The sequence below is a fragment of the Macaca nemestrina genome, chromosome 12 (assembly GCF_043159975.1).
Source record: "Macaca nemestrina isolate mMacNem1 chromosome 12, mMacNem.hap1, whole genome shotgun sequence".
Classification (NCBI taxonomy): domain Eukaryota; kingdom Metazoa; phylum Chordata; class Mammalia; order Primates; family Cercopithecidae; genus Macaca; species Macaca nemestrina.
Genome location: NC_092136.1, coordinates 102,070,485 through 102,095,673, shown reverse-complemented (window position 1 = coordinate 102,095,673; position 25,189 = coordinate 102,070,485). Strand labels below are relative to the sequence as shown.

Sequence of the window (25,189 nt, the reverse complement as noted above, 5' to 3'; positions counted from 1 at the left end):
CCATCGACTTTTTTTTTTTTAAGTCAAGAGAACAACTAGGAATATCCTGCTAATCATGTTACTCATTTTGGGAGTATGAATCACAGTGCCGAAATCTGATTCACTGTTTAAATTCAACTTTTGGATAACAAAAAATTACAATGGACTAAATCAGTTTTTATAATCACTCAATTTTATGAAGAGAAAAAAAAGACTTGTTTTCATGGGCCTTTAGAAAAAGACATATATGCTTTGTTTGAAATTAAATATTTAAGAAGGTGTTAATTATCCTCCAGTGAAGCAGTGCTCCTTAAGTGTTCATTCATAAGAAACCTGGATATGTGTGGTGCAATCACAGAAAACATTTCTGGGAAGCAAGAACCACAGGAATATAACAATCATCCCAAAGCCACTGCAAGTATTCGTCTCCTGCATTACTTTACCTGTATTTGTGTATATAAATACCCACATACATGTGCGTAACTTGGTAACTCAGGTAGTTTACTAGTCTGTAAATTAACTGAAATGTTCAATGAAGAGCAAATAAAGTCTAATCCATCAGTAATAACAATGAACACTTTTCTCTACTTAATTGAACTCAGGGAGGGAGAGAAAGCAACAAAATAATTAAATGAAACACAGGTAACAGAAAATCCAGGATCCATTTCTGCTACAGTCTTCCATTTCAGTTCATGCCTAAACTAATCCACAATAGAATGTGGTAGAAGTGAAATTCTACAGCGGCCTCAAGAGGCCTTAAAGCTTCCACCTTCCTCCTCTTGGAATGCTCCCAGCAACATGTAAGGAAGCTTGGACTAAACAGATGAATGATGAGAACATGTGAAAAGAAAGGCCCAGATGAGCTGGCACCAGATATTTGAGTACCAGACCTTCCTAGACCCTCCAGCCCCAATACAGCTGCCAGATACAGATGCATGAGTGACTTCAGGCAGAACTGAGCAGAACTGCTCAGCTGAGCCCAACTCAAATGACAGAATTACTACTTGAAGCCATTAATTTTTTGCACAGTCAGTTAATAAAGCAATAGATAACCAATGTACCAAAGAACTTAATTCCCTACCAGCTGGGCGCAGTGGCTCATCCCTATAATTCCAGCACTTTGGGAAGCCAAGGCAGGCGGAGCACGGGGTCAGGAGTTTGAGACAAGCCTGGCCAACATGGTGAAACTCCGTCTCTACCAAAATACAAAAATTAGCCAGGCATGGTGGTGCGTGCCTGTAATCCCTGCTACTCAGGAGGCTGAGGCAAGAGAATTGTTTGACCTTGGGAGGCGGAGGTTGCAGTGAGCTGAGATGGCACCAGTACACTCCAGCCTGGGAGACAGAGCAAGACTCCATCTCGGAAATTTAAAAGAAGAAAAAAAAAAAGAACTTAGTTCCCTTTCACCTCTCCAAAAATCAGTTAATTATGAGCTGTGTTGTAAACATTTTAAGAAGATCTTATAAGGTTAATAATATTGAGAAAAGGAACTCCATGACTTTAAAAAAAAAAAGAAAAAAAAACCTCAATGACTCTAATAACATGTGAAATATTTAGAACTAAATCAGCCCACAAGAACATGTGTGTGTGCTAATAGTTTCAATAAAACATTTAATCTAAAAAGTCAGATTTAACTTGGCTTTACTGTGATTTCACATGCAGCAGGGACAGCCAGCAAAGTCTTTTAAACATTCTGTATTTTTCATGTTCTTTTTTCTCAAAATCTTTTGAAAATTCTTCACATACAGCAAAACTGAAAACTTGTACAGCGAACATTCATATACCCATCACCTAAATTTTACCCATATGTTATTTTGATAAATTTGTTAACAAGGATATTAAAAAATTATATGGCACCCAGTTTAAAAATGAATATCCCACAAGCTCAGAGGATGACAGAGAGATGTAGTATAATACTAATTCCATTCACTAAGAGATATTTATTATGCACTAGTTTCTACACTCAGGGTTTTAACATGATACTTTATTCTCTTAATAACTCTGCTTGGTAGTTATTACCACTTATTTTATAGATTAAAAAACTGAAGTTTAGAGAGTTTATGTGACTCGCCTGAGGTCCTAAGGCAATAAGCAGCAGAACTGAGGTTTCAACCCAAACCTTGTTAGTTCCATCTTCAGATTATAGAAACATTTACGTTAAGGGGCAAAGGAGGCAGATGCTTATACTATTGTCATAGACTAGAAGACTGAATGTAAAGATGCCAATTCTCCAAATTTTTCTATTGATTCATTGCAATCTCAGAATTTCAAGAGGTCCTTTTCAGAACTTTACAGGCCAATTCTTAAATTTATTTGACTATAACAAAAAACAGCCAAGACAAGACAAGATAAAAGGACTTTCTCTACTATCAAGACATATTCTAATGTTCTAGTAAATAAGACAGTGCAACTGACACAGCAATAGAAAGACAACAAACAGGATACAGTAAAAGATCTATGCAACTTTTATGGACAGAGGTGGAATCACTCATCAGTGAGGAGTGAACTTTTCAGTAAACGGTCCTAGGAAAACTGGATACCCATTTGACAAAAAAAACTCCTACACTCATACTATTCATAGTCAATTCCAAGAAGATTAAAGACATATATATGAAAACTTTTCAAATATAGAAAAATGAGGCGTGCAGTGGCTCACGCCTGTAATCCCAGTACTTTGGGAGGCTGAGGCAGGTGGATCACTTTAGCCCAGAAGTTCAAGACCAGCCTGGGCAACATGGTGAAATTCCATCTCTACCAAAAAAACAAAAACAAAATTACCTAGGCATGGTAGCAGTACCCACCTGTAGCCCCACCTACTTAGGAGGCTGAGGTGAGAGGATCACTTGGGCCTGGGAGATAGAGGCTGCAGTGAGCTGAGATTGTGCCACTGCACTCCAGCCTAGGCGACGGAGACCCTGTCTCAACAAAAAAGGAAAAATGGCTCCATGTCCTAGGCACATGAGAGGATTAAAAGCAAGCAGTTATCATACAGGAAAAGGGTGAAAAATTCAAAAGAACAGTGGATAAAACATTTGAGCAAGCACTTTAGAAAGTAAAATAAATGGCCAAAATGTATATGAAAATATATCAGATCCACTGGTGATCCAAGCAATGTAAGTTAAAACCACAATGGTATACTAATATAAACACAGAAGACAAGCAAAAATACCATGCACTGGACTGTCATGTTAAGATGCACATACTTATCCTGTGACCCAGCAATTTCACTCTCACACAGCGTAGAAAAATTCTTATATATGTACACAGAGAAATCCTTGCATAGAAGACATACACATGAATGCTCACTGCAACATCATTGTATAACACAAATGTTCCTCAATGACAGAATGGATAAACTGTGGTCTAGCCATACAATAGAGCCATACAGCTATGAAAATAACTATACAGCAATAAAGATGAACTGCACTAACATTCATGAGTCCCACAAAATTGATCAGAAGATGCAAACTGCAAAAATGTTTGCAGATATTACTTTATATAAATTTTTTTAAATTAGATTATAAGAACTGTGGCAAATTAAAAATGACCACCATTTTTTGCTATTCCTCCCACTGAAAAATGAAGTCTAATTCCTTTGGCTTGAATCCATTCTGGTCTTGGTGATCAGCCTGACCAATACAAGGGGATGTCTAAGGTTAGGTTCTAAGAAGTTTGAAACTTCTGCCCAAGCCTCTTGAAGTCGCCTCTCTAGGAAATCTCAGCTGCCATTTAAGAAATCCAACTGCCTTCAGACCGCAATGCTAGAAAGGACACGTACACACACTCTGGTAGATAGTTCCAGCTAAGCCCTGCCTTCCAGCCATCCACACCAAAGTGTAAGCAAGACCTATGAGTGAAGCTATCTTTGGATCCAGTCTGCCAGCTGAATGGCACTGAGTGACCTCCATCAATGCTACACGGAAAAGAATCACCCTGATGTGCCTTGACTGAATTCCTAATTCACAAATTTGTAAGATACAATAAAATGGTTGTTTTAAGCCATAAGTTTTAGGGTAGTTTGTTATGCGGTAGTAGGTAACTGAAACAAATACACATGTAGATGGTAAAACTAAAAAATAATCCAGCCTAGACAACATAGTGAGATACCATCCCTACAAAAAATTAAAAATTAAAAATTATGGTCAGGCTGTAATTCCAGCACTTTGGGAGGCTACAGTGGGCAGATCACCTGAGGTCAGGAGTTCAAGACCAGCCTGGCCAACATGGTGAAATCCTGACTCTATTAAAAATACAAAATTAGCCAGCGTGCGTCTTTAATCCCAGCTACTCAGGAGGCTGGGGCAGGAGCATCACTTGAACCCAGGAGGTGGAGGCTGCAGTGAGCTGAGGTTTCATCACTACACTCCAACCTGGGCAAAAATAGTGAAACTCCGTCTCAAAGAAACAAATTAGCTGGTATGGTGGCATGTACCTGCAGTCCCAGCTACTCAGGAGGCTGAGGTCGGAGGATCTCTTCAGCCCAGGAGGTCAAGGCTGCAGTGAGCAGTGATCAGGCCACTATACTCCAGCCTGGGCAACAGAGTGAGACCCTCTCTCTCAAATTTAAAAAAAGGTAAGATAAAGGCCAGAAGTTACCTCTGGATAGAGGGAAAGGGATGTGATCTGTGAGAGGTACATGGAAGGCTTCTAAGGAACTAGCAATATTCTCTTTATTAACCTGGAGAGTGGTTAACCTGGAAGGGTATTTCCATCAAAATCGCTATTTAAAATAAGTGTGTTTTATGCATTCTTATATATATATATATATATTTAATTTTTCATAGATTAAAAAAAACCATACCATAGCATATTAAGACAAAGTACATACCTCTAAATAACATGGAGAACAATACTGAGATGTAAAAAAAAAATCCCACTCTCAATCGTATATCTGCACATAATTCCATGCTGTTTATGGCATCTTGATATTTCTAAATCATAATAACAGATTAAGTATGATAATAAGGTGCTAATCTAGCACCTTGAAATGAGAAAGCAAAAGGTTTCCCTAACAAGTCAATGCCAAATAAAGTGAGAGACCATCACCACCTAAATAGCTGATTTTTTCAAACATAAATGTCCATAATGCAAACTCTTTTCAGTTAAGACGGTGTTTTGGACTAAATATCTGTGTCCTCCCAAAAGTCATCACTTAAGCGCTCATCTCTCAATGTGCTGACATTTGGAGACAGGGTCTTGGGAGTTAATTATGATTAGATCAGGTCATGAGGGTGGTGGGGTCCTCATGATGAAATCAGTTCCCTTACAAAAAATGACATGAGAGTGTGTATTTTCTTCCTCTATGTACAAAAAGCAGTCGTCTGAGCAAGCAGAGAGATTGACAGCCACCTACAAACCAAGAGAAGAGACCTCAGGATGAAATCTACCATGCCAAAACAATGAGAAATAAATTTCTCCGTTTGGGCCACTCGGTCTATGGTATTTTTTTTAAATGGCTGCCCAAGGTGACTAAGATAACCAGTAACAGTAAATGACCTCCATGTGACTTCCTATAAAACAGCAGAGTTGAAATCTTAACAGCCTAATATGCTATTGTCAACTAAATTTACTTCTTAATTATAAGCATTTGTGAAACTCATAACTTCCTTCCAAAACCATATTAAACTTTGACATTAGATAAAGAATTCTAGGCCAGGCGTGGTGGCATATGCCTGTAATTCCAGCCCTGTGGGAGGCTGAGACAGGCAGATCACTTGGGCCTAGGAGTTTGAAACCAGCCTCGGCAACATGGTGAAACCCCCTCTCTACAAAAAATACAAAAATTAGCCGGGCATGGTAGCGCATGCCTGTAGTGCCAGCTACTCAGGAGACTGAGGCAGGAGAATTGCTTGAACCCAGGAGGTAGAAGCTGCAGTGAGCTGAGATCACCACTGTACTCCATCCCTGGGGTAACAGAATGAGAGTCTGTCCCCTCAAAAAAACCAAAAATCCTGTGTGCCACAAAAGTTTTATTAATACATTTAAAATCCTAGAGTTTAGTAAGAATTATAGTTTAAAAATCTTTTTAACTAAAATCCTAGTATTTTTTAAATGAATTAATTTATTTATTTTTGAGACAGAGTCTCACTCTGTTGCCAGGCTGGAGTGCAGTGGTGCGATCTTGGCTCACTGCAACCTCCAACTCTCGGTTCAAATGATTCTCCTGCCTCAGCCTCCAGAGTAGCTGGAATTACAGGCACATGCCACCACTCCCAGCTAATTTTTGTATTTTTAGTAGAGACAGAGACAGGGTTTCATTATGTTGGCCAGGCTGGTCTCCATCTCCTGACCTCAGGTGATCTCCTGCCTCGGCCTCCCAAAGCACTGGGATAACAGGCGTGAACCACTACGCCTGGCCCCTATGCCAGTAAAAAATGAAAGAAGTAAAAAATAGTAATGTTTTACACATTTTACTATTAATTCAATTTGCAGTGATAATTACTAACTAAAACAGGAGTAACCAATGTGTGTAAAAGGTTTATATTCACTTTGCACAATTCTAGTAAGTTTATTGGTAAACAAATGAACATGAAGCTGAATTTACCAAAAAAATGAAATGAAAACAATCCCTTTCAACCAGCATTTTCTGGCAAACAGGGTCAAAAAGTAGCAAAAAAGGAAAATCTTAAACAGGTGCCAACATCAAAACAAACCTTTAAAAAATGTATACAGGATACAATTATAGTTAACAATGTTCACGTAATGCATGGTCCTCACTTTGAAACAATCTGTCTCGAGCAGTGAATAAAACCAAGTCATTAAATGGCTTTTCAAGTGTTTTGAAATCAGAAGAAATGTTTTTCAAAAAATGAAAAAAAACCTCAAAGAGTGCAAAGTAAACTGAGATTAATTAACAGCATCAAGCGAAGACTCTCTTGAGATGCAATGTCATTCAAGGTGGGGAGGGAAAAGACCTTTGGTTTTACCAGAAAACCTTTTGGCAGCTCTGTCTTTGACTCCTCCAATGTCCGCACAATCACTATTTGAAAATGCTAACTCCTTTAAGTGTGACTTGAGTACTATCTGACCCATGCTACCGCCTCATGACTTTTCTCTCATCCTCCCAGAGTTGTCTGCTCATTGGTATCACTTTTTTTTTTCTTTTTTTTGACACAGGGTCTCGCTCTGTTGCCCAGGCTGGGATGCAGTGGTGAGATCTCAGCTCACTGCAACCTCCACCTTCAAGTGATTCTCCTGCCTCAGCCTCCCGAACAGCTGGGATTACGGGTGCACACTACCATGCCCGGTTAATTTTTATATTTTTAGTAGAGACAGGGTTTCATCATGTTGGCTAGGCTCGGTATCACTTTGACAACAGAATTTCTTACTCAATCCTAAAGCAATCAGATATTCACTGTCCATGGGACAAAATTTGTAACACCATATAATACCATATACTGTTGCTTTATATCCAGAAGACAAAGAGTACCTTTTTTTAATAGTTCCTGTTAAAGCTTAAAAATAACCTCAAACTCATAAAATTAACTTCAGAATACACATAATAAATACTCTAGTTCGCATATGTAATTTATCATCCATTGTGGGATACTTTCAAGAGTGAAAAGGGCAATCAGAATTATCAGAAACTACAGTCATCAATCAGGAAGACTATCGACCGATGGACTCTGAAATAAATGAGCCGTCTATGGCGTGTCATCTGCCAATAAATGTATCAAGAGCTACACACACAATGCTGAACAAAGATGGCAAGATCTCTATTGAACTCATAGCCTTAATCGTGAGGGACAGTTACCATGAAAAGGCAAACAAGACAGACGACTAACAATGAAGTTTTGAGACCTACCCAGTCCATCAAGACTGACATGTTATTAATTTTGTCCCAACTACACAGAGTGGGATCCAGTAAACCCTTAGAACAATGCCTGCTACATAAAACCACTACATAGGTGTTTATAAAATCAAGAGATCAAAAGCACTTATAGTGAGTTCATAGAAAAGAATGGCAGGAAGAACAACATTGACAATGGCCCACTAAAGACTAAGCATTGGCTACTTTTTTGGGCTATAGTTTTAGAAACTATAACTACATCAAAGCAAGTAATCGAACACTTCATCCAGAACCATGTGGGTCTTTTTTGAGAAAACCACCCAGTATTTGAGGGAAGAGGGAAAACTGGCTTATTGATAAGCTGTGCAAATTCTTATCTGCAGTATGACAGGCACTAACGCAAAGCAGACAGGTATAAAAAGGGCATGGTTTATCCTCAAATACAGAGGACAATGACACTTACATATCATTGTGAAGAAACAGTGACTATTTTCTCACCCATAAGAGGAGATCTGTACTAGTCCTAACAGGAAAGCCTGCATACCCTCCAGCTGGGAGGGGTCAAAAGTGATCCTATTACATCATTTGGAACTCATCCAAACTACATGATTTTGGAAACATAACCTGTATCAGTCTGAACATGTGTAGAGGAAAAACAGAAACATCTGTATTTGGACAACTCTTTACCAGTTTTTTTAAATCTTAAAAAAAAAAAAAAAAAAGTAGTTATCCAGGAGAGGCCAGGTGTGGTGGCTCACGCCTGTAAACCCAGCATTTTGGGAGGCTGAAGTGAGCAGACTGCTTGAGTCCAGGAGTTTGATTCCAGCCTGGGCAACATGACAAGACCCCACCTCTACTAAAAACACAAAAATTAGCCAGGTGTGGTGGCACACTCTTGTAATCCCAGCTATTCAGGAGGCTGAGGTGGAGAATCACCTAAATCCAGAGGATTGAGGCTGCAGTGAGCCTAGATCATGCTATTGCACTCCAGCCTGGGCAACCAGAATGAGAGCCTGTCAATCAATCCATCAATCAATCAATCAATCGTTATCCAGGAGAGCTCGGGAAATTTTAACTGTGACCCTAACACTGGTAAGAATTGGTTCCAGGCAGGGTCTCTAGGAATCTCCATTTATTTAGCTCATTTTAAACCTTAGCACTTAGCTATTCTAACACACTTTCTTATTTTACATGAACTAAGGTGTACCAAATTCTGTTCCACTCTTCCTCACACCAATCACTATTTTAATACCTTTTACGACTCAGAAAACCCTCTTCTCTGACAGCTATACAGTGCTCTGGTCTGGTTTTGCTTGCATGCAGTTTTAAAAGGTTTCTGGCCGGGCACAGTGGCTCGCGCCTATAATCCCAGCACTTTGGGAAGCTGAGGCAGGCGGGTAACTTCAGGTCAATAGTTCAAAACCCCGTCTCTACAAAAATTAGCCAGGTGTGGTGGTGCATGCCTGTAATCCCAGCTGCTGGGGAGGCTGAGGGAGGAGTATCATTTGAACCCCGGAGGTGGAGGTGGAGGTTGCAGTGAGTTGAGATAGCACCACTGCACCACTCCAGCCTGGGTGACAGAGCGAGATCCCACCTCAAACAAAAAAAAAAAAAAAAAAAAAGGTTTGCTTCCTTTTCACCCAACAGACTTTCCCATGTAACCACTTTTTACCTAAACAAGGACGAGATTGCTGAAAAGGGGACCTGGAGAAATTCAACTTGAGATAAAAAACAATAAGGGGTCCTAACACATCTCAGCCATCATCTATGGGTGAATTTTTTTTTTTTTTTTGGAGACAGAGTCTCGCTCTGTCGCCCAGGCTGGAATGCAATGGTGCAATCTTGGCTCACTGCAACCTCCGCCTCCCGGGTTCAAGAGATTCTCATGCCTCAGCCTCCCGAGCAGCTGGGATTACAGGCACCCACCATCATGCACAGCTAATTTTTGTGTTTTGGAGAGACAGGGTTTCACGATGTTGGTCAGGCTAGTCTTGAATTCCTAACCTCGTGATCCGCCTACCTCAGCCTCCCAAAGTGCTGGTATTACAGGTGTGAGCCACTGCATCCGGCCCGGATGAATGTATTTTAACCTAAACCCAGCCTTCATGAAATTCTAACTCATTCTCTAAAAATGCTTACTTGACCATATGATAGTATATAGAAAAAAAATAAATTCTATGACATCAACAATGGTCTATTAAGGACTGAACGCAGGCTACTCTTTTGAGTTCTCTATTAAATGAATACCACTTGCCAGGGAAAAACTGAGACAAAACCCAGTTAAATACATCTCAGGGTTAACCTATGCAGTATACCACATATTTACAATTACTGAATCAATTTAGATATGTATAAACATTTTCCTACCACCATCTATACTGATGAGAGAAAGAAAGAGACAGCGTCAGGAGAATGGGGAGGGGACACAGGGTTTGGGGCGAGGGAAGCAAAGAGGGAGGGAGGGAGGTAAGAAAGGAAGAGAGGGAGAGGCAAAGGAAGAGAGGGAGAGGCCAATAATTCTATAAGGCTGTTCTACTTTAAAGCCCTAATTTTTAAAGCTGTGTATATTAACTAGACAAAGAACTTGGAAATGGCATATGAACAGATAGGGCTACCTCCCTTATCATACGTAAGAATAGGAATTATGTCTCCAGTCTCTCTGACCAGAATCCAGACCTTCTGAACAAAATTCTGTCCAATCAATGCTAACTACCCTGGTGTCACAGTCTATAATTCTCCCTTTAAGAAAATCTAACACACAAAAAGGTAAGCTAGCAAAACTGATACTGATAAGGACAAATATAACTGAAGTAAGCACTTGCTTGTTAAAAGCACTTAAGGCTTGTATTAGTTCATTTTCACAGTCCTGATAAAGACATACCTGAGACTCGGAAGAAAAGAGGTTTAACTGGACTTACAGTTCCACGTGGCTGGGAAGGCCTCAGAATCATGGTGGAAGGTGAGACGCACTTCTTACATGATGGCGGCAAGAGAGAAATGAAGAAGCGGCAAAAGGAGAAACCCCTGATAAACCCATCAGATCTTGTGAGACTTATTCAATATCACGAGAATAGTACAGGAAAGACCAGCCCCCATGATTAAATTACCTCCCCCCGGGGTCTCTCCCACAACACATGGGAATTCTGGGAGATACAACTCAAGTTGAGATTTCAGTGGGGACACAGCCAAATCATATCATGCCACTGTTGGCCCCTCCAAATCTCATGTCCTCACATTTCAAAACCAATCATGCCTTCCCAACAGTTCCCCCAAAGTCTTAACTCATTTCAGCATTAACCCAAAAGCCTACAGTCCAAAGTCTCACCTGAGACAAGGCAAGTCCCTTCCACCTATGGGCCTATAAAATCAAAAGCAAGCTAGTTACTTCCTAGATACAATGGGGGTATAGGTATTGGGTAAATACAGCCATTCCAAATGGAAGAAATTGGCCAAAACAAAGGGGTTACAGGGCCCAAGTGAGTCTGAAATCCAGTGGGACAGTCACATTTTAAAGCTCCAAAATGATCTCCTGTTACTCCAGGTCTCACTGACATAAGAGATGGATTCCCATAGTCTTGGGCAGCTCCACCCCTGTGGCCTTACAGGGTACAGCCTCCGTCCTGGCTGCTTTCACAGTCTGGCACTGAGTGTCTGCAGCTTTTCCAAGAGCACGACGCAAGCTGTCAGTGGATCTACCATTCTGGGGTCTGGAGGATGGTGGCCCTCTTCTCACAGCTCCACTAGGAAGTGCCCCAGTGTGGATTCTGTGTGGGGGCTCCAACCCCACAGTTCCCTTCTGCACTGCCCTAGCAGAGGTTCTCCATCAGGGCCCCGCCCCTGCAGCAAACTTTTGCCTGTACATCCAGGCATTTCCATACATTTGAAATCTAGGCAGAGGTTCCCAAACCTGAATTCTTGACTTCTGTGCAACTGCACACTCAACACCAAGTGGAAGCTGCCAAGGCTTGGGGCTCCCACCCTCTGAAGCCACAGCTTGAGCTGTACGTTGGCCCCTTTCAGCCACAGCTGCAGTGGCTGAGACACAGAGCACCAAGTCCCTAGACTGCACACAGCAGGGGGACCCTGGCCCAGCCTACAAAACCACTTTTTCCTCCTGGGCCTCCAGGCCTGTTCTGGGACTGGCTGCCATGAAGGTCTCTGACATGGCCTGGAGACATCTTCCCCGTGGTCTTGGGGATTAACATTAGTTTCCTTGCTACTTATGCAAATTTCTGCAACTCTCCTGAATTTCTCCTCAGAAAATGGGTTTTTATTTTCTACTGCATTGTCAGGCTGCAAATTTTCTGAACTTTTATGCTCTGCTTCCTTTATAAAACTAAATGCTTTTAACAGCACCCAAGTCACCTTTTGAATGCTTTGCTGCTTAGAAATTTCTCTGGCCAGATACCTAAATCATCTCAAGTTCAAAGTTCCACAAATCTCTAGGAAAAGGGCAAACTGTCACCAGTCCCTTTGCTAAAATGTAACAAGAGTCACCCCTGCTCCAGTTCCCAACAAGTTCCTCATTTCCATCTGAGACCACCTCAGCCTGGACCTTACTGTTCACATCACTATCAGTACTTTTGTCAGAGCCATTCAACAAGTCTCTAGGAAATTCCAAACTTTCCCACATTTTCTTGTCTTCTTCTGAGTCTTCCAAACTGTTCCAACCTCTGTTACCCAGTTCCAAAGTCACTTCCACATTTTTGGGTATCTTTTCGGCAATGCCCCACTCTACTGATACCAATGTACTGCATTAGTTCATTTTCATGCTACTGATAAAGACATAAGCAAGACTGGGAAGAAAAACAGGTTTAATTGGACTTACAGTTCCACATGGCTGGGGAGGCCTCAGAATCATGACGGGCAGCGAGAGGCACTTCTTACAAGGCGGGGGCAAGAGAGAAATGAGGACGAAGCGAAAGCGGAAACCCTTGATAAACCCGTTAAATCTCATGGGACTTATTCACTATCACCAGAATAGCATGGGAAACACTGGCTCCCATGATTCAATTACCTCCCCCTGGGTTCCTCCCACAACACGTGGGAATTCTGGGAGATAAAATTCAAGTTGAGATTTCAGTGGGAACACAGCCAAACCATATCAAGGATTCAGTAAAAAGTGACTTTGTGATGTTTAAATCAAATCATAAAAAATGGCTAATAGTCACTGTTTTGGGTTTAGAAAATTGGCAACTTTCTATAGTCAACCTGTAATTATAAGCTGGATTCACAAAAATTCAGCTTACATACAACTTTTTAAAAACCTACTGCATACCTCTCTGCTCAGCCCAAGGAGGAAACTGATTATTCAGATTTCAGAGAAACAGACCTGGAGACTTTGGATTCAAACACATGACATAGCTGAGAGCAGGGATGAGGCCCCACACTGTCAAGCCCAAGAACACTGGTATTCAGTCCTAACCCCCATCACCACTGGTGCTCTCCAGACTGGCAGACTTTTAGCTAGAGATAGTGGCCGCTAAAAGAGGAAATTACTAAGACAGTGGCATTCAGGGGTCCCTGCAACTTCAGGGCTTGGCCCCTATTGTATTACTCTCCAATGAAGCCCACCTAGACAATGAAGGCATCAGCACAAAATATAAAAAGAAACAGTATAATATCCCAAGGAAGATATTACATTACTACATCCATAAAGTAAGAACAGCATGTTATTAAAAATAACAAACAAACAATGAGCTCACAAAAGACTCACTGGAGATTAAGAACGATAAACAGGCCAGGCATGATATGGCTGACATCTGTAATCCCAGCACTTTGGGAGGCTGAGGTGGGCGGATCACTTGAGGTCAGGAGTTTGAGACCAGCCTGGCTAACATGGTAAATCCCCATCTCTACTAAAAATATAAAAAAATTAGCCAGGCACGGTGGCAGGTGCCTGTAATCCCAGCTACTCAGGAGGCTGAAGGAGGAGAATCACTTGAACCCAGGAGGCGGAGGCTGCAGTGAGCCGAAATTGTGCCATTGCACTCCAGCCTGGGTGACAGTGCGAGGCTCTGTCTCAAAAAAAAGAATGAGAAATAGTTTTTTGGGGAAAAAAGAAAATCAGGCCAGGTGCACTGGCTCACATCTGTAACCCCAGCACTTTGGGAGGCCAAAGTGGGTGGATCATTTGAGCCCAGGAGTTTGACACCAGCCTGGGCAACATGGTAAAACACTGTCTCTACAAAACATACACACACAAAAATTAGCCAGTCCCAGCTACTTGGGGAGGCTGAGGCAGGAGGATCACCTGAGGTTTAGAAGTCGAGGCTGCAGTGAGCCCTGAGCGTGCCGCTGCATTCCAGCCTGGGCAACAGAGGAAGACCTTGTCTCTAAATCAATCAATAATCAATCAATCTGGCTAAGCACCATAGCTTATCCCTGTAAGCCCAGTACTTTTGAAGGCAGACGCGGGCAGATCACTTGAGCTCAGGAGTCTGAGACCAACCCTGGGAAACATGGTGAAACCCCATTTCTACCAAAAACACAAAAACTTAGCCAAGCATGGTGATGCACATCTGTGGTCCATCTACTTAGGACACTGAGGAGGGAGGACTGCTTGAGCTCAGGGGGCAGAGGTTGCAGTAAGCTGAGATTGCACCACTGCACTACAGCCTGGGCAGCAGAGTGAGACCCCCCTCCACATCATCTCAGAAACCAAACAAAACAAAATCAACATAAAAATTAAAAGTTAAATTTGAAGGGATCTCCCAGAAAACATAACAAAATGCTAAGTGAAAGAAAACAGTGGGATAAGATAAGAAAATAAAATAAGAGTTATTCTGACTAGCAAGAATTCCAGAAAAAAAGAAAAGATAAAACAGTCTGGAAGAAATTACCTGGGAACTAACAAAAGAAATGTCTTCCAGGACTGAAAGATCCCATGCCTGAAATTGTACTTTAGGGCAACTGTACTGCAAAATCTTGAGGGGCATCATCCATACTGAAGACCGAGTTTCTTTATATGAACTGATACATGACCAGGCATTGTTTACAATGAATTTTAAAAGAGCATATCAAAGGACATAATGAAATTTCAGACCCCCAATATAAAGAACAAAACACTAAAATCCCCAAGGAAAGCAAACACTCAATTAACAAACTGGAAGCTAGAAGAAAAAAATGGAGTGCTGGGCGCAGCAGCTCACTCCTGTAATCCCAGGACTTTGGGAGGCCAAGGCGGGCGGATCACTTGAGGTCAGGAGTTCAAGACCAGCCTGGCCAACATGGTGAAACCCTGTCTCTACCAAAAATACAAAAATTAGCTATGTGTGGTGGCACACGCCAGTAGTCCCAGCTACTGGGGAGGCTAAGGCAGGAGAATCGCTTGAAACTGGGAGGCAGAGGTTGCGGTGAGCTGAGATCGCACCCCTGCGCTCCAGACTGGGCGACAGAGCAAGACTCTGTCTCAAAAAAAAACAAACAAACAAAAAAAAGAAAATGGAGTAATGCCTCAAAATTTCAAGAGAAAATAACCTTAAATGCTACAACCAAACTGCCCACTAAATGTTAACAGAGAAAGATAGTTTTAGACACAAGAGATCTCAACACAGCTACCTCCCATGTACCCGTTTCCTCTGCAAATTTCTAGGGGATGAACTCAAAGAGAGAGCAAATAAAGAAAGAGAAAAATAGGGTATCCAACCTATAAGAGTGATCCAGAGACTCCCTAGGATGAAAACCAAGGAACATCCTAATATGACAACTCCGAAGCAACAAGTCTAGCACAGAGCAGGAAGACAAAGGACTCTGAGGATACCTCCAAGGTGGGCAAAAAGCAACAGAAATAAAAACAAAAAATCATGGCAATTAACAACTGGTCAGGCAAGGAAATACAGAAGTTTCCAGAAAATCATAGTACATTATATGACTCAGCTGTAGGTACAACATGAATTGTCATATTGTAAACACATTTAACAAAACAATTATAGGCATTATAATGGGATGATTAAGAAAAGAAGGATTTTGAGGGGTGATGAAAATTCAAGAAAGAGCAATGTAACATATTTTATAAATACGGAAATTTTAAAAGTACCTGGGGAAAAAACACCTAAAAGGAGTGGAAAGTGTTTGCCTCTGAAGAAGGCAAGTCAGAGATAAAGAAAAGAGGGTCACTGCTGTTTTTCTCTTTTTTTTTTTTGAGGGAAGTCTCTCTCTTGTCCCCCAGGCTGGAATGCAATGGCTCGATCTCGACTCACTGCAACCTCCGCCTCCCAGGTTCAAATGATTATCCTGCCTCTGCCTCCCAAGTAGCTGGGAATTAAGGCACCTGCCACCAGACCTGGCTAATTTTTGTATTTTTTAGTACAGATGGGGTTTCACCATGTTGGCCAGGCTGGTCTTGAACTCCTGAACTCAGGTGATCTGCCCGCCTTGGCCTCCCAAAATGCTGGGATTACAAGCATGAGCCACTGTGCCCAGTCTGCTCTTTTTTCTTTATAAACCTTACAGTATTAAGGGATTTTCTAAATCAATGTACAGGTTACTTCCCTAAAAATTAAATTTCAAAATATATGTTTATACACAGACTATGAAAACAAGGTCCTTCAAACGCCTCTCATTGGCAGAAATCTGGTGCTTCCTTCCCTTTCTCTCTTTTTTTTCCCCCCTTCTCTTTTTTTTGAGACAGAGTCTGGCTCTGTCACCCAGGCTGGAGTGCAGTGGCGTGATCTTGGCTCATTGCAACCTCTGCCTCCCGGGTTCAAACGATTCTCATGCCTCAGCCTCCCAAAAGGAGTAGCTGGGATTACAGGCATGTGCTACCATGCCCAGCTATTTTTTTTTTCTCCTTCTATTTTTAGTAGAGACCGGTTTTTACTGTTGGCCAGGCTGGTCTTGAACTCCTGGCCTCAAGTTATCTTCCCGCCTCAGCCTCCCAAAAGGCTAGGATCACAGGCATGAGCCCCCGCACCAGGCCCCCTTTCTCTTTTCCTGAATTTTCTGATTCTCTCTAATAAAAGTTAGTTTTATAATAAAAACCATGTGCCTGGCCAGGTGTGGTGGTTCACACCTAAGGCTCACTTGAGTCCAGGAGTTTGAGACCAGCCTGGGCAACATAGTGAAACCCTGTCTCTACAAAAAAATTTAAAAATTAGCCAGGCATGGTTGTGGATGCCTGTAGTCCCAGCTTAAGAGGCTGGGTGGAGGATTACACAAGCCTGGGAGGTAGAAGCTGCTGTGGGCAGCGATCATGCCACTGCACTCCAGGTCTGGGTGACAGAGTAAGACTCAGTCTCAAAAAAAACCAAACAAATACAAAAAAATCATATACCTTATAAAACAAATGCAGAAAATCAGAGGCAGCAGCCCCTCACTTATCCTCAGGGGAAATGTTCCAAACCCCACAGTGGATACTTGAAACAGTGGATAGTACCAAACCCTATATCCTATATATATACTACGGTCTTTGGATCTGACAACTGAGGTGGCTACTAAGTGACCAGTGGGGTGGTGGGGTGGGAGGTAGCATAGACAGTGTGGATGCATTGGCCAAAGAGAGGATTCACATCCCAGACTGGACAGCACAAGATTGCAGGATTGCATCATGCTACTCAGAACATTGCAATTTAAAGCTTATGGTTTTTTGTTTTTGGCTTTTTTTGAGACAAGGTCTCACTCCCATTGCCCAGGCTGGGCTGAAGTGCAGTGGCACAATCACTGCAGCCGTGACTTCCCAGGCTCAGGTGATTCTTTCACCTCAGACTCCTGAGTAGTTGGGACTACAGGCAGGTGCCACCATGCTTGGCTAATTTTTTGTATTTTTAGTAGAAACGAGATCTTGTTACGTTGCCCAGGCTGGTTGTGAACTCCTGGGCTCAACTGATGTGCCCACCTCAGCCTCTCAAAGTGCTGGGATTACAGATATGAGCTACCACACCTGGCCATGAATTATTTCTGGAATTCTCCATTTTAATATTTTTACACCACAGTTAATGGCAGGTAACTGAAACTCTGGAAAGGAAACTCATGGATGGTGGGGAGGGACTACCGTACATGAAGAAATAAGAGTGAGGGAGGACTGTTTTATAAATATAAAACAAAAGAACCCCCACATCTATTTCCATACACAGGAAAAAAAAATCCACATCTTGTTTCACCTCCTAGGTGGTAAGGTGTGTACTTCTCATCCCAAAAGCCTGCTCCGTATTACAGTCAGTTCAGGATATACTACAAGTTGAATTTCAAGCAACTTTTATATACTACATTCCATTTTGTCGAAGCACTTTAACAAACACACTATCTTTACTCCAAATCCCAAATCAAATCTGCAGCAATTTTCATGCAAATATCAACTCTCTAAACATACTTACTGACCAAATAAATACCTTACTTTAAAAACAAAAATCCTCCTCCCTTTAGGTTAAGTAAGCAACTGCAAGAAGAGAAAGGAAGCAGCTTTTAATAAAATGTCCCCTCACCCACCCCCAACTGAGAATCCTGCTGAAGAATTTGATAGTCTGAGAATTCTGAAGAATTTGATAGTCAAGTGACTAACATCCCATAAACAGATAAGAGACACAAATTAAAGTGACAGCAAATGAAGGAATGGCACTCACCACAAATACAGCACTGAAAACATTTGGTGGAAGAAAACCCAAATAATAGATACTGCCATTTGCATTATTTTATTAATTTGCAACATCATTTAAAGAAACAACAGACTATCACTTGGTGTGTTTAAAAATTATGATTCTTCTCATGCTAGGAGCAAAATGAGGATTAAATACCGACCATTTTCCTTGTCTAGAATATTAAAGAGGGGAGGGGGAAGACTGCTGTGATTTAAACCAAACTTCTTTGTTTGCATTTAGAAGGGGTCAAGCCCTACGTAAATAAAAGTGCTTCCACGGTGGCAGTACTCGTTCCCAGGAAACTTGGTGCTACAGCACTTGAGCAACCAGAACCATGAAGCAATTCTTCTTCATAGAAACGGCAATGTCCCTTTCATGGCTTGAAGTTCTGATTAATCCTAGAATCAGAAGCCCTTTTTGTCAGAAGTGCATCACTTAGTAACCACAGTTATAGAACGACACAGCTCTTTAAGACCTCCCTTTATACAATGCTACTCAGCTATTATTAAAAACTTTCAAGCCACAATTAATGGATAAATTATGCTATTACAGAGGGTAGCAAATTAAGTCTGAATAATCTTAAATCTTAGCAACTGATTTTTAAAATGACTTCACTTTGATTGGTCCTAAGCCTAAATTTCAATATACATTTTCGCAACAAAAAGGTTTAGCGTTTACCTCCCCTCAAAGCCTTAAGGTACAAGGCAATGCAGAGTCATGATAGCATGAGTATTTTAAGCTGTGAATTCCCATTATTTTTCTAACTACAAGGTAAAATATTTCTCTATGTAACTAAAGAGGACCAATCTTAGGGTTGTAAAAACCTGGGTTTTTTTGGGTTTTTTTTCCCCCCAAGTTTCAACTATTTAAATGCTCCCTAGATGTTTTGGTTTTTATAATGGCTAAGATAAAGCTTTAGGAAAGGGTATTTTTTTAAATGTGACTTTAAAAAGAAAATTAGCCTACCATCTTGCAGTCAATTGTGTCTGCTACATTTAAACTTCTAGAGATATTTCTTAGTTCTAGAAAGAAGTTCTAGTGAACTTCTTTCTCAGTTCACACTAAAAAGATTCCATTACTTTTCCCAGGCAATATGTTAATCTCTATGTTCTATTTACTCTGTCACATCTACTATTTTCCAACTGTTTTTCTTCTGCCACCAGTGAATACGGTTTCTCCAGGGTTTTCTCCCTAAATCACTGTGGCACTGTGTGCCATTCTTCCCCGTGATGCCCACCCACTGAGCAGAAGTAAGCTCTCCCCCACCCCCCAGAGCTGAGGGCGTACTTTCATCTTCTCTCTCCACTCAGCCTCAACAGCAAGACAAACACGCAGAGACTGGCCTTCCCTCAAATAGGGAAATACTTTGTGATTGCAATTTGAACTGGCTTTTTGTTTGTGTATACATGTGCACGTGTGCAACTTAACATTTAATGGCAAAATTATAAGCTTTTCAGTTTTAAAGGGAAACTGGGTTATACTTGATACAGAAAGAAACAGCATAGCCTTATTCTTCATGAAACTTCCTTTTTAAAACATCTAATCTTTATCACGAAGATACATTCTATATGTTCTGAATACACTGTATACATCTCAGGTACACTGTATACGATAACAACATACACTGTATGTGTTTTGTTTTTTTTTTTTTTTTTTTTTTTGAGAGTCTGGCTCTGTTGCCCAGGCTGGTGTGGAGTGACTCAATCTCAACTCACTGCAGCCTCCACCTGCCAGGTTCAAGCAATTCTCCCGCCTCAGCCTCCTGAGTAGCTGGGACTACAGTGTGCGCCAACACGCCTGGCTAATTTTTGTGCTTCTAGTAGAGACGGGGCAGGGGAATCACTTGAACCCAGGAGGCAGAGGTTGCAGTGAGTCAATATCGCGCCACTGCACTCCAGCCTGGGCGACAGAGCAAGACTGTCTCCAAAAAGAAAAACAAAAAAAGAAACAAAGAAAGAATCAGCCTATAGATAGCGATCAATTATATCTACAGGGCAAATTAATATTGGAAGATGGGTAAGCTGTATGCCACACAATGTCAAAAATCTCTGAAAAACATATCCTTTTTAAATTGTATACCAACATGCTCAATATAACTTAATCAAATCACAGCCACAAAAAACCCTGAATCTTCACAGACTAAAAACATTGTGGCCAGTTATTCAGAAAATGATAAACAATGGAAATGAAACAAAACTATCCTTTAAAAATTATTAGAACATTATTAAAACAATGCAAATGTACAAACTTTTAAAATCACTGATCCAGATTCCTTAAATCAAATTATAAGGCCCTACATGGTACATTATATATACGAACACGTCTTTGAACATGGTAATAGTTACAAGGCATCAGAGTCAATACCATAAACTTGCAAGTAAAAACACTCCTTGAAACCAGAGATATTATAGAATACTGATTCAGGAAGTTATTCAGCAGCTTATAAAGAAATAGGAAGTTGTTGACCAACTACTTGAAGAACTATTTCCTGTAGGAAAACCATAAGACAGCTGAAGAAGGTAATAACTCTCAGAGTCATAAAGACAATGAATTCTTTTAAAATGAAAGCTCAATGCAATGGTAAAGAAATTGGTTTTGAATAGTAAATGCCAATAGAACAAACATTATATGGCTAAGCCTTGTTTACATACTTCATATTCATCCCAGAGCTTGAAAACAAGCCACTGATAAATGTAGCTAGCACCATACTTCCACCATATCACTTGCCAAAATAAGATACGAGTCTTCTCCACAAGATCTCACTGACCTAAGGAGGGCTTTAAAATGACCAATGATTGCCTGCTTATAATCTTTCAGTAATCATGCTGCCTGGAAACTAGACGATAGGCCAACTAACTTCAAAAACTCAATCATCTATGGTCACAAGGCAACAACTGGGTAGTTTCTTAAGTTAACATTTCTAAGTTTTTTCTCAAATTACATCGCCTTGCCTGTCTGGACCATTTATAGTCAGGTTCTTCATGCCAAATATAAATCTCAGTAAGTTATAGACCTTGTAACTTAAAAGTCAGTTCCAACGAATATCTAAAAAGATGCATTAAAATAAAATGTTTCACTCTGGAAGTAAGTGTAAAACATGCAACTAATTTAAATCCTCATTCTACATCTGGTCGACAACAACAAACTTCTTTAGATACAAGAGGAAAGTATATAAATATTGATTACAAAGACAGCCCTATTTTAAAACATCAAAACTAGGATAAAAATGAACTTTTGACAATAGAAACTTGGCACCAAAAGCTTAGTTGATCATCATCTTTGACCAATGGTTAGGATATTAACCTCACTTATCTGTTCAGTACACAAAAAGGTTATAACAACTATACAGCCCATAACATCACGGAAGTAGCTAACTAGAGAAGGTGAAATAATCTTATTTCAAAACATTTCTCCAAATTGCATATTGTTCATAAAGCAGATACTCTTTATAATACAAAATTTTATAAGCCCACAGCATTCATCTTCCACATCCAAGGTTTAGGGGCCTGCACAGAATCCCTGACAGATACCAAGTAACCATGATTTTACCTACATTTATTGAGCAAGATTTACCTGTCCAGGAAAACTCTTCCAGTTCTGAAAAGTTTTATATAAGAAAATTCTTCCAAGGAATCAAAATTCCTCACATTTCTTATATAATAAGGACTAATCTTACTCTCATATGAAAGTTCCCCAGAAACACTGAAAGAACAATCATGTCTTATCTCTCCTCCTCCCAGGTTTTTCTTTTCCAGGTAAATATCTCTCTACCCTTGCAACCTTTTCTCATATGACATAATTTGAGATTTATTTATTTTGGCCTGGTTTATCTTCCTTACAGGCCCATAGGTGACAGGTGTGAACTGAGGTGACTGGGGCTGGAAGGTATATACCCTTCATTAATCCATCTACATATATCAATACCTTTAAGACAAACATTTCTTCACAAAGGAAGAATCACTGGAAACGCTGAAAAATGAATAGTCATTCCTTAGCATCTGTGGTTAAGGATTGGTTCCAGGACCTCCTACATGTACTAAAATCCACAGACACTCTGGTCTTTCACAGAAAGTGGCATAATATTTGCATATAACCTATACATATTCTCCCATATACTTTATATCATCTCTAGATTACTTATAATAATACAATGTAAATGCTATATAAATAGTTGTTATATTATTTAGGAAATAACGACAAGGAAAAAAGTTTGTACATTAGTCAACAAAGATGTAATTTTTTTTCTGAATATTTTCAATCAGAGATTGGTTGAATCCATGAATACTGAACCCACAGATACGGAAGGCCAACTGTATCTAGAATACTGATTTCAGCTCAAAAAAAAAGATCATTCATTCAAAATAATGAAACTGTAGGCAGATATCACCTACAAGCAATTATTACAAGATACAAAGAACTAACAAGAAGAGCATAAATGTTGCTCTTTAACCTTATATTTTTAGCCACAGCATCCACCAAAGAAGGAAGGCAAGCAGGCTATTAAGCTGTTTAAAAATCTCCCCAGGTCAGCATGTGACCCAGCAGGGAGAGGTTCAAAAAAGTGCAGCCTTTCTTTTTCTTCCTAACAACCTGGTTTGTTTCCACTCCCTTCCCCTTCAAGACACATCCTTCACAGCTAGCAGCTCTTTCAATCATTTACTTTGGATGTCTGCTTGAGAACAAATGATCTTGCTCATGCAGATGAGTTTGCCAGACTTGTGTGTACTTTCCAGTCTCAGGCCCTTTACTGTTCTGGTTGAAACCTGATCCTCTGAAATGGATACCAGGACACCAGAAAATGAATTTTAAAAAGAAGAAGAAAAACAAAAAGTTGCAGGAAAGGGGGCAAAAAAGAAACAAAACAAAACAAAACAAAACTACGAACTTTTCATGATCAAACTTTTTCCTCTGCTCTTTTGTAAGTCTGTCACGAAATTTTCTATCTTACATTACAAAGCAGCAACCCACCCTGGAAGACAATCAATATAAAACACATATTAGGATTCACACAACAAAACATCCTTAATGGTATTACCTGATATGATAAATAAATGTTACACTTGCCTTAGGAGTAGACTGTCAAGACAGATCTGAATAAAAACTTACACTGTTTTTCACTTTATTATCTCAACTTGATTAAACGCTATTAAGTGAGCTTTTTTAAAGACATCAATTTCAGTCTATAATAATTAGTTTTAGTCAACATTTTATATATACTTGATCCAAACAAGCCAGAAAAAAATTGAGGTCCTATCTGTAATTTCAAAATTAGAGGAGAGAAACTATTTAGATCTTTTCAGCCTAGTGCAATTTTGCCATTTTGTTAAACACAAAAAGACTGATAAAAAAATAAACAACCCAATGGTCATGTTTTTGTTTTCCCAGAGAGGAGGGTTTCTATTGTGAAGATCTACTAGCTTGAAAGAAGTTTGCCACTGAGAGACTGCGTATGAAACCTAAAAATTTATATTTCCCTTTACATTTTGGGGGGAAATATTGGTAAGTCACATCAAGCTTCAGTTGTAGTGCTTGTCATTTCACAATTTAAAATACTGTAAAATTAGACTCCCCCAAAAGCCCTACTTATTTTGTAGTTCTCCACCAATAAAATATTTATTTAAAAAGATACAAGTAGCACCACACGTACTTCATAAGATGCTGCTAGCCCTAATATTCTCAGAATTTGAAAATTTTCACGGTATTCTTTCTGTTTTGTGCTAGGCTAATTAACAGGTTTGGCACAAGCTCAAAATGAGAATAACCAAACTTCCACAAAAGAAAAGATTATAAAGAGGCTCACAACCAAAACTCAGTAAAGCTCTCAAAATATTACCCATGCTAACAAAGGTATTTAGGTCATACCAAACTTAAACATATACATGGGAGATATAACAGAGCTCTAGAGCTTAACATAAATATTAAAAAAAATAAAAACAAATGATATTCTGTATCTTGACACCACTTTACTGTGTCTTCCAATACATATTTTTCTTAGATAACTGTCTCCCACCATTATTTTCACTTACTTTAAGAAGTATCTCTGACCAGAAGATGTCTTTGCCATCTCCCAACCTGCTGGCAGAGGTACATCATCAGGTATCTCAAAAGAAGACTGTCGAAGATGCTGAGCTGTGGGTGTAGCTGCTGGACCAGAGACTACTCCAGTGGGGGTCAGTGTCCCAGGAGAAACAGCTCCCAACTGCAGAGAAGCTGGAGAGGAATGAGCTCGAACATGCTGTGGAGTCAGGGCTCCTGCAGTGCCTGCATCAGTACTGGCCTATTAGGAATATTAAGATGAAAAATTAAAAAAGAAACACAACTTTTTAGAGAGTCCCTTTAAATTTCCCAGTCAGTGCTTAATTGCAGCCGAGTATCTAAGTGCCAAAGGAAAATTTCAACATTTAATATTCGACACTAGAGAACACAGGTTTTCAAATGGATACTTTTAATATTATATAATTTTAATATAAGTTTTATATTTGTGCTTTTATTGATGAGCAGTCCATCTAATGAATTTCCACCTACTACACACCAGACATGTAAGGGCAACTAGTACTGAATGAATAAAACATTCCAAAAATAATAGTGAATTTTAAAACCTAATTTTTAAAAAGTCACTGCAGTTATGGGTGCTTTTCCAAGTTTTAAAATGTTCTAAGTATAAACACAACGCAAACAATATGCATTTTTTACTAGGTTTTAAGTAATTAATTTTTTTTTCTAGGTCAAGCCCAAGAAAAAACAAGCCCTCGTCATTTTTTCCCACCATGATAAAACGCCATCAATAAAGAAATCATAACAAATTACACAATTTTTAATGAAAGCAACAAATTTGAACTGCCCAAAT

At 40.0% G+C, this 25,189-nt stretch overlaps 1 protein-coding gene across 12 annotated transcripts in view; it reads right to left on the bottom strand.

Moving 5' to 3' along the window:
• Positions 1-25,189, bottom strand: part of LOC105493722 (Yes1 associated transcriptional regulator) — a 125,014-nt gene that overhangs the window by 96,961 nt on the left and 2,864 nt on the right. For all 12 annotated transcript variants that reach the window (XM_011761584.3, XM_011761589.3, XM_011761593.3 and 9 more), the window contains exon 2: positions 24,369-24,619. In XM_011761584.3, the coding sequence (XP_011759886.1) occupies positions 24,369-24,619 (251 nt within the window). The remainder of the gene's footprint in view (positions 1-24,368; positions 24,620-25,189) is intronic.